Below are 11,020 nucleotides of genomic sequence, written 5' to 3' on the forward strand. Positions count from 1 at the left end.
ACATTTTGCTATATTAAATTGCCTTGTCAATTCAATTCAGTTTATCTATATAGCGCTATTCAAAGTTTTCTATTTAAGGAAAACCAGTTGATTGCATCAACTCATTGAATCTTCAGCAATCCCTCACACTAAGCATGCTTGAAGCGACAGTGGAGAGGAAAAACTCCCTTTTAACAGGAAGAAACCTGCAGCAGAACCAGGCTCAGTGTGAGCGGCCATCTGCTGAGGCCGACTGGGGTTCAAGAAGACAGAAGCAGAGATATAGTAAAAGCAGAGATTTTATTTTATTTTACCTTTATTTTACCAGGAAGTCCCTTGAGATAAAATATATTTTTCAAGGGAGACCTGGGAGATACAAAAGGCAACTGTGAAATAGCTCCGCAGGTGTCTCTATCCAGGAAACTCCAATGCCAGGCAGACAAGCTCTGAGGCAGCTCCCATCTCAGAGGATAAAGAGGGCACATCTAGCCAGCCACAGTCAGAGAAACAGGACTATACTGAAAAACAGGCCGATCTCTAACATCTAAATTAGACAAGCTATGTACAAGACAATGTATATTTTTTATCCCTTTTGCATTACAGGGAATTTGTAAGACCTGTGCAATTCTAAAAACTTGGAATTTTTTGTTAGGCCACATAAAATGTATTATTTCAAGCCCAAATTGAAACGACAGTCCCTCCCTTGATGAGTGCAAATGTCTTGTTAAAACTGTCATTAGGGTGTAAAAGGCCATCAAGACAATTTAGCCTCTAGTGTAGCAACATTTTGATTGAAATGTTTATTATTTTGATAAGCATAGAATTATGTGAATGGATGATAACAGGTCATCAGAGATTAACTGTGTATTAAGCAGTTTAGTCATATGAAGCAGCGCACTAAGCAGTTATGAAGATATATTTATACAGGAAACCCTTTTTGTTGTGTTAATCTAGCTTGTCATTTCCTGGATAGTTATTGGCACCCATCAGTGTTGCACAGAGTTCAGCTTTCCCTTTATTCCCCGAAGCGTCATGTCTATTTTCTGATTAGTAACTATCTGGATATTGTGTTGATTGACATCATGTAAAAGACAGATGATAGTTCATCAGGTGGTTGGATATTTTAGTCCAGACACATTTAAAGAGCCAACACTGCCTATCCTGCTACAACAGACGTGGTCCAATTTAGAAGCATGTTTTTCAGGTTTAGGGCATCTTTATTTAAAAAAAAATTGTAATAATTGAATTTAACTCAATAAAAAAATAAGAACAAACAAACAAACACTGTCTCAGGGAAGTATATCACATCAATCTTTTCTGCATTAATTTAAAACTTTCATAATTTCCCAACCATGACCTAAATGCTTTTTGCTGCAAGATGAAGGAGCACATAGAAGACTGAACTATGTGGTGGATGCTATGGTATACATTAAGCCTTCTTCATCATTTATCATATTAAAATGCATGGTACAGTTACACATTCAACCTAGAGATGGCTGTCTACCCAAAGTGGAGAAGGACACCATTATCAGGGTTCGGTTTGAGGTTAGAGGACCCAAATACAGAGGCTGAGAGGCAGGGGTGAGTTCTTGCGATTGTTTTAATGTATTAACACAGGTAACATAGGCAGAAATCCAAAAATCCAACATGAAAGATGTAAAACAAACCAGAAACATGGTGTCACATGCTTGTCAGGAGGCCAAGCAGTCTTGGAGGTGGGACCCAAACTGGTTGAAAGAAGAACATGCTTTGTAGAGTTTTCAGCAGACAAAACTTTAATTTCTTCTTGTGCAGGACATCAACCAAACCACACCAACCAAGAACAATGGCAGACATGTTTCTTAAATAGAGGAGGAACTAAATTGAAAGAAACCATTTTTAAAAGGCTGTTCAGCTTCCCAATAAGAAGAAAAGGAAATTTTGGTTTAAACAAACAACTACTTAAGAAATACTTTTACCAATCAATACAGAAACAAATATTTTAATTCAATCCAAACAAATACTCAAACTCAATAAAGAAAACACCATACATCAGATCAATCTCCCCTCTCTTAAATTATCCAAGGGTACAGTCCTGTGCACACCTGCTTGGAGAGTGAAACAGCAGAGGTGAGTATTTCAAAATATTTTAAATCTTTAAGCCATGAATGTCCCTTTTATGAATAGTTAAACAAAAACAAAATATTGTAAAGTGAAATCAATTTACCTTTTTACAAAAATGAAAACAAGATGTGGCCAAACAAAGAACCACAACCCAAACAAATCCAGTTCACCCAAAACAACAAAAATAAACCAAAGTAGAAAACCAGATCCTGTGTTTAGCTGCTACTTTGGCCAACATACAAGTAACAATGGCCCATTGTGACACATGGAGACATCAGGGGGAGAGAGCATGTGGAGTCAGGGAAAGGCGAGGAGAGACGAGGTAAGACGAGAAACCAGCACTGCGGAACTGCACAAGGAGTATATTTATGGCGGAACAAAGAGAGGACTAACAAGCAGATTGGGAGCAGGTGTGAAGAGAGGAGTCTAGGAAGAAGCTAGGGAAAAGAAGTCCAACACACAAGAGGGCAACAAATTACAACCTAAGAACTCAAATATATCCAGAAAATACAACAAAATAGAAATTAAACCAATGAAACTAGAAAACATGGAGCAAAGTAAAACAAAACAGAACCAAGAACGTGACAACCATTGGTTTAAGAAGCAACGTGGTAGCAATGTAAGAGTTGCAAAGATCCAAAGCTTAGGACTGGGCAGTTGAATTCTTAGGCATAGATGAACAAAGTCTTTATGCAGGAAATTCATATGATTTTCCATTTGCAGTTTGCCACAAGCTATGTAAGGGAGGTGGCAAATCAAACCATGCAAAACACCCTGTGTAGTTAAATCTACAAAGACTGAAATAACAGGGGTTCACTTTCCAGCATGACATCATTTATTGCCAGAGGTACAGTGGATTGATTTAAATAGAAACATTGTAATATTCAAACCAGACTTTAGTTCAAGAATCTGTACCAACACCTCGAGATAGATTTTTATAGACACTCTCCGTCCAATCAGAACACCTAGAGCTGTTTTCACTAAAACAACATAGAAACGCATTGATTTTTTTCTGTTAAATAATTAGCTATTGTTGGAGGTCAGTTGGTGGCTTTGGATATCAATACTACAAGATTAAAGTTGTCTTAAAATAAATGTAGACCTCTCTTCATGTATTTGTTATAAAATTCTTGAAAAATAATGTTCCCTCATCCATTAATTTCAGCTCTTACTGAAATAGATTAACTTTTAATACAAACCTAATAGAATACCTTTGGGTTTATGGTTGTAATTTGACAAATAAAAATAGAAAAACTGTTATAATGTGATTATTTTTGATGAGTCATGTTTATTCTTGCACAGATTATACTGAAGTCAGTGTTGTTATCATCATGTGGACATAAACCAAGATCAATATTTGCTGCATGAAATGGGCCACCAGTTCATAAAAATATAATGGCTATCGGAGCTCAGGGAGAGCATGTCTCCCGTCTCGCCTGTCAGTAACACCATCCTTTGATGTCTCTGCTCTATTTCTGTATGACTCTGAGACAGATTAAAGCAGACATTAATAATTCCCCTTGTTAAACATGCTGACAACCCTTGTTTTTTTGTGTAATTCCTTTGAATTTGCTGATTTGGGTGAAAATAAAAAGTTGTCATTCTTCATTTAATTTCTTCAACTATGCAATCTTTATTATACTTTTCAGGGTGAAATTGGTGAAAAAGGACAAAAGGTAAAGCTTTTGGTAAAATTGTATCACCACATGTATTTGTTGTCAATATATTGGAGACAATTACCTGTTTTTGTTTTTTTAGGGTGAGCCAGGCATTGGCCATAGAGGACCAGAGGGACAAGCTGGTCCTCCAGGGCAAAAGGTAAAAAATTCCCTATATACAGTAAACATACCAACATTACTCCAACAAATAATTGACAACTTACTTCTTGGAAGTTAAATTCTTGGAACATCAATTCATCCATGCAGTCTTCTATAACATTTGTTTTAATTAATTTTGTTTCTCACTGCAGTTTTAATTTGAGGAAATTAATTGGTCCTGTGGCTCACCCCCACGTTTTTAACTTGTGCTTGAGCTTTTCATTCGCTAGAATGACTTGAGCTGAATCCAATTATTCAAATGTGATGAAGGAGCTAAATAATCACGTTGCATGTAACAAGTGGTTATCTGAGTGTTTGTCTTGTAATCTTTCAATTCGTAAGATTTTATCTTTTCTCATATTGGTTTGCCATGCTCCCTCAGGGTGAGCCAGGAGAACCAGGACCTCCAGGAGCGCAGGGCATCCAAGGTATTCGTGGAAATGCAGGAATTCATGGCTCCCCAGGATTTAAGGGGCATCCCGGTGACCCAGGAGAACCAGGCAGAGATGTAAATCCTCATAAAAATAGTAACAAAAGCACTTTGAGCTAATCTCTCTGTTGAATAAATCTGCATATTTGATATTTAATTTCTATAAATGTATATAGACTTTATTCAATAAAGATTTTCTATAAATGTAGGGTGAACGGGGTAAAAGAGGGAAGAATGGATCATCTGGACCTCCAGGACCTAGAGGGCCACCAGGACCTGATGTATAAAATACTTTCCTTTATCTCATATTCTTATCTTTTCATTTCAGTTTTATTAAGAGAACAAGATAGGACACCCTATATAAGCCTGTTGTATATAAAAATAGATGAATTTGAAATAATTCTTATACATTTTAACAGAAAAAACTTGTCAAATAACTAAAACTGAACAAATAACTAAAACTGGTCAAACAAACAAACTTTATCAGGCATACACGGAATATCAGGCCCTTACAAATATGGCACAAGTTTGTAAGTTTAGTAAGGGGATTGATGAAGTTGTAAATTATCTGAAATCAGTCAGAATTGAAAATATTTTGTAACTAGAAGGCATCCAAATCCATCTGACTATATTCCATAGGGGTAGGATATACAAGAAGTTACAAAAGGAAGTTTCCAAAACTCCTAAAAAGAAATCACAGGACTTGTGTGATCAGGTAAAGACCACAGGAATTTAACTTAAATAGAAGAAGGAAACAAATATCCAATTTTCAGGGAAGAAAATATTATACCAGCTGTGAGTTATGGAGATTGATTAGGGATGTCTTGGGGAAGCTTTGCTGCTGTAGGATCTGGCAAGATTACCCTTATATAATCCACTCTGAAATCCTGTATATCAGAAGATCCTTGAGAAAAATATGTGACTTTCTAGGGAGAAAAATAAGATTTACAACAGACCTGAACAACTGAAACATACACATGTGGACGAAATAATTGGTACCGCTCTGTAATGGCGGAAAAAAACAACAATTTTCACAGAAATAATTTGAATGAATGAATAGGAATTTATTTGAGACAATTTGACAAACAACAATAAATGAATAAACTAAATACACACAAAAGAGACTAGTTAACATAAACCAAACGAAACACCAATATCCAAACTAACTAAATTCACCTGAACATAAATAGCAAAAAAAACCTCCACCAAATAAACCTGTCAGTATGTACAGCCAGAGAAATGACATTGGTTGAAAATTGACAGATTGAGTTAGAATCTGACACAAGTAATAATAAATAAAATGTTCTATAAAAAGGAACAAATTATAGTAAGACATTGTTTTTCAAATGCTTGTAATGCTTCAACAGAGTGATAAAAATAAAAAATAAAAAAAACATGAAACCTAGAGGAAAATGATGGTACCCTTAACCTAATGTTTAGGTGCACAACCTTAAGAATCAATCACTGCATTAAAAAAATATCCTGTAACTTTTCATGAAAAGTTTGAAGGGTTCCTTTTCCAGGCATCATGTTTCAGCTCCTCCAGAGATGCTCAATATGATTTAGGACAGGAGCCTTTCAAGTCTGTTTAACGGTTTCTTCTTAGTCATTCTCTGGTGTTTTTAGTTGTGTGTCAGTATTTTGTTGCAAGACCCATGACACCAAGCTTTCTGACACGGGATAGCACATTTCTTTCTAGAGTTCCTCAATGGTCTTTAGATTTCATTGTACCCTGCAGAGATTCAAGACACCCTGTGCCAGATGAAGCAAAGCAGCCCCAGTGCACAGCAGAGCTTCCTCCATGTTTCACAGTAGGGACAACGTTCTTTTATTGATATGCTTCAGTTTTCTGACTTTGAACAGAGAGCTGATGTGTCTTTTGCAAAAAGTTACATTTTTGTCTTGGTCTATGACATTCAATTTGTGACTTGTCTACATGCGTTCCTACAAATTTTAGTTCTTATGATTTGTTTTCAATAATAACTCCTTGAGTCCGCTTTCGTTCAAACAACGGGGGATGGTACGATCTGACGCCAATGGTTTTAGAGCTTGAAGTTTACCTTTAATCTCTTTAAAATTTTTCAGGGATCTTTTTTTACCATGTTACCATCTCTCTGATTCATCAGTTTTACTCATCCAGGGAGGTTGGCTGCAGACATACGGATCTTAAATTTCTGAATAATATGTGCAATTTTAGCCATCATCTGCTTGAAAATGGTCTTATAGTCCATCCATCCATCCAACACGTTTAATCCCAAGTGAGGTCACGAGGGGTTCTGGTTCTTCAGGCGTCAATGGGCAAGAGGCAGGGTACACCCTGGACAGGTCGCCAGTCCACCGCAGGGGAACACAGAGACAAACAACCATTCACGCACACACTCACACCTAAGAAGAATTTAACCACCTAAGCTCAATTAACTTAACAGTCATGTTTTTTGAACCAACACATGCACAGGGAGAACATGTAAACTCAATGCAGAAAGACCCCAGAAAGAACTCTTGCTGCAAGGCAGCAGTGCTACCCAGTGCGCCACTGAGCAGCCGGTCAAATAGTCTTTACCTTTAATTTGCTAGTCTATAGTTTTTTTCAATTCTCCTCAGAGAACGTTTTCCTTTGCTTGCTGTAGTCCATGTTGAGTGTGGTATACACCATGCCACGAAACAGTATAGCTGCTAAGTTTGAATTCAGTGGCTGCATCCTCTGAAGGCCAGATTTGTTGGCCGATTTCTTCGTAGCGCAATGCCTTGGCCTGTTTTGATTGGAAGACTCCTACTTATGGGGCCGATGAATGCAGCCTTCTTTTTGCCCATTTTGTCCTACATAGCCTTGGGTATCCCCTGATTCATTGCAAGTGCAAGCAGGCCAGCTGCTCTGTGCTCAGAGGAAAAGGGGAAATGGCGCCAAACAGTGGTGAATATTGTAAGTGCAGTTTAGTATAATACAAGTATGTAAATAGTTCCGTCTGAAATTAATGAAACTAGGTGCTTTAAATAGTTATTGAGTCGGATATGTGGTGGGTTATGTTTGGTTTATTGAAAGTTTTTTTTTTTCCTTCCCTGTTGAAATTAGTTTGGCTGACATTTAAGCAGAGATTACAATATCTGTGCAGTGTGGGGACTATAAATCTGATATTCATGACAATGGTACTGCTGCTGAAGCTCCTCAACAATGTAATTAGCAAACAGAACAGTAATGAGAAGTTTGGTACTCATTCTTTACCTGCTTTTTGTGTCAACTGTCATGGTTGCCAGGCAACAGAGCGCACGCGCATGAAAGCCCGAGAAGGCTGGACCTGTTTGAATCCATAACCAAACTCTTCCGAAGTCCTTATTTTCATGGACCTTGAAGGACCCCAGCACAGATAGACTGGGTCCTTGGAGGATGCAACCTCTGAAATCGAAAACACCCAGTGACTGCTTGAACCCCTTTATATAGCCCCACTGACTGATTACAAGATTAACACCTGTGATGCCAATTAGTGGACACACCTTGATTTCACATGTTCCTACTGTCACAGTGTTTTCAGTTTTTTTCTAGAGTTTCCATTATTTTTGTCAAGGCCTGTTTAATGGGTTTATTTTTTTTATTATTCTGTTGAAGCATGGTTAAAAAGCAATGTCTGACTTTAATTTGTTCATTTTCATAGAAGTTTTGTTTAATATTACTTTTTTCAGATTCAGGGCGTTTCTGTGACCAGTGTACGATTTTCTTAAATTAAAAGAGGGATAACAACAATTTTGTCTACAAGTGTACCAGTAAATTCAGCAAGGATTGGCTGAAAACTAAGACATCAAGTCCTAAAGCCAAATTCTGGGTCTTATTAAGATTCTGTACGGTGACTTGAAACTGTCTTTACATGAAAGACACTTCTCAAACACCTCTCAGGCGAATTCAAGGATTCAAGGGGCAAACATTCCTTAGACCAATGTCAGAGACTGATTGATGGTTACATGAATCATCTCACTGAAGTTATCTCACCCAAAGGCTGGCTTTAATACATTCCTGCATTATGCATCAGAAGTAGGCTCATCATAAAGCACCTTTTTTTTAAGTAAAACAACTTAATTTTTCTTAGTTCAGGTACCTCACCTTATTTAAGTTAAACTAAACATCAATATAGGAACATTGGTTTATAAACAGATTAAGAATTAATACGGTGTCCTATTTTCTTTACATTAATTGTTTAGGTTTTTGCTATCATGTGAAATTAGCAGTTTTTAAACCAATTTTAACCTTTTACAATACCATACCTAAGTGGACCACATGAAAGCTAAAGTTTTCATGTCCTCTTTTAAGGGTCTTCCTGGATTACCTGGTGTTAAAGGAGAAAAGGTATTAACACAGTCCTTGGTTGCATTGCAAAAATCATAAATTTTTTATTTTGATTTCCAGATTTGCAGTATAAGTTTAAAATTTCAGCCTCACAGTCTAAATAATGAGAATGTAGTGAATTCTCTTCCCAGCCAGAGTACAATGGTAATTAAAACTGGCATGGAAAACACTTAAAGTCTGCATAAATCATATATACAGTATGCACCAATGCTTTGGATATTATTGAACCACTGGCTCACGCTACACTTTGTCTGTTCTTAAATGCATTTCTTTAGTGTTTGAATGCATGAAAATCAACAAAATCTACAAGGTTTATTTTGTATTTTATTCTACTGATTAAAATGTTGTGTGTTTTTAGTCTGCTATGGCAAGTCTGAAACTGTTGTTCGATGCTTAGAATCCCCTCATAATTTTTCCCTTATTTTTTGTAAAGAAACATTTTTTTACCGGTTTGATACCCATGGCATAAGCATTGTGATCTTTATAGCAAATAACAGCAGGTTGTCTTGTAGCACCTAACCCTAACCTTAGTCCAAGTCTAGATAAGATTTAGTCATTGAGGCATCAAGGCCAAACCAACTGACTATTTACAACAGCATTCCTGAAACGATAATATTTTCATTGCTGCAACCATTCTTATAAAATGTACTTGTTTCAGCTCATTAGTATATAAACTAAAAGCTTCAGACTTACTGGTTGCCCATTGATTTTCTGACTCATACTGTGGTTCAAAGTCTCATTCCTGATTTGGTCTCTGATTTCTGATCCCTGTCAAACACAATTAACTATTTCAATGCTCACTTAAGAGCTGTTGGAGTTGAACACTGCATATAATTTTTTAGTTTTTAAGAGTTCTTTTATTATTATTATTCTCTGTTAAATAATAATAAACACACAATTGTGTCATCAGGGTGATGGCATTCCAGGACAGCCTGGTGCTAGAGGGTTGCCTGGTCCACCAGGGAGAACGGTGAGCTCTTTCATACAGTGTCTCATCTTCTCTTGATCCAGTTTAAGTCCTTATAGGTATTTCTTTATGAGATATCAATTTATGATGATTGTTACATTCCTTTTTAGGGGGAAAAGGGCACACCAGGCAATAAAGGAACTCCGGGTCTTATTGTGAGGATCTTTTAAATTCTTCATAAATACTGTAGCAAACATTCCTCTCTGTTTGTTCGATTCTTTTGCTTTTTTATTTCTTCTAATTAGGGTCCAAAAGGCTTACGTGGTAGCAAAGGAGAAAAGGTGAGAGGGCATTTACATCAAGGAGATCTTTTGAAATAAGCTCCTGGCTGCCCCCTTATCTTCATGCATGTTTGAAGGGAATTAAGGGTTTAAATAATTTCTTATATTAAAATTTATCATTAAGGAAAGGTTATGTTGCATGATGCATTATTATAGATAAAGGGCTTAGTTTGTTGTGATTTATTTTAGATTGCTTGTTATGTGATGAAAACTTTAAAAAGAAATGCAGCAATAGAAAAATAATGTCGACACTGCAGAGAGCCATAAAATATCTGAATAGTATGATTTTATTCCAAAGAAACACAAATAAGTAAAAAAAAAAAAAAAAAAAAAAAAAAAAAAAAAAAAAGTGGATTCATGGATCATTCCCTCCAGAAAAAGGGACTTGATTGAAACTGCAACCTTGTTGCTTAAACATTCTCCAAATGGATTTCAAAACATTTTGGTGATGAAAGCAGAGTTAAAGTAGCTGCTTAATGATGCTTTAGATAAATACTTATGTTGTAATTAAACCAGATTTGTCACTTTAATGATGACAGGTGATGTGATGAGTATGTTTCTATTGTATTATGACTCACGGTTATCATTGAGGTTAGATGGCAGATTAAGGATAATATATCAAATAGAAATGTAGGCATTTTGTAGGAAAGTTATCTGATAAACAAGTCAAAATAAATCCACGATTGTGTTTGCATGCAGACTTTAAGACTTCCCTTTTCAGTAAAGTAAGCTCAGAGAGTAAAGTGCTTGAGAAGTTTTTATACTGCTTTGGAAAACATGCTTTGCCCTTTCTTTAAAGCAAAAGAATTAAAAGTTTTACATTTTACATTAAAAGCCTCTTAAAGGTATAGGGGAGGATTTTTGCATATTTTTAAAAGGCCCAGCTCCCTCCACTTAAAAAAAAATGCACATGCACAAACTGAATCTGCTCTCGAGACAGAACGCCTATTAAACACGTGCGACAGCATGCATGAGCCCATTTCTCTTCATATACGGCCTGTTTAAAAATTGCTGCTTGCATTGCTCATACAAGCTTTTCTTTTTTTCCAAAATATTTTTTATTAAATTTTAACACACACTGAACTATAGTACAGCACAGTATACACTCAC

The 11,020-nt window shown here is 36.3% G+C and overlaps 1 protein-coding gene across 5 annotated transcripts in view; it reads left to right on the plus strand.

Annotated features, from left to right (window-relative positions):
- Positions 1-11,020, plus strand: part of LOC107103009 (collagen alpha-1(VII) chain-like) — a 91,652-nt gene that overhangs the window by 76,117 nt on the left and 4,515 nt on the right. For all 5 annotated transcript variants that reach the window (XM_015402504.1, XM_015402507.1, XM_015402505.1 and 2 more), the window contains 7 exons: positions 3,732-3,758; positions 3,841-3,900; positions 4,282-4,407; positions 4,539-4,610; positions 8,627-8,662; positions 9,573-9,632; positions 9,740-9,910. In XM_015402504.1, the coding sequence (XP_015257990.1) occupies positions 3,732-3,758; positions 3,841-3,900; positions 4,282-4,407; positions 4,539-4,610; positions 8,627-8,662; positions 9,573-9,632; positions 9,740-9,799 (441 nt within the window). In that variant the 3' untranslated portion in view covers positions 9,800-9,910. The remainder of the gene's footprint in view (positions 1-3,731; positions 3,759-3,840; positions 3,901-4,281; positions 4,408-4,538; positions 4,611-8,626; positions 8,663-9,572; positions 9,633-9,739; positions 9,911-11,020) is intronic.

This window comes from Cyprinodon variegatus, unplaced genomic scaffold (assembly GCF_000732505.1).
Source record: "Cyprinodon variegatus isolate N-32 unplaced genomic scaffold, C_variegatus-1.0 Scaffold1360, whole genome shotgun sequence".
Lineage (NCBI taxonomy): Eukaryota > Metazoa > Chordata > Actinopteri > Cyprinodontiformes > Cyprinodontidae > Cyprinodon > Cyprinodon variegatus.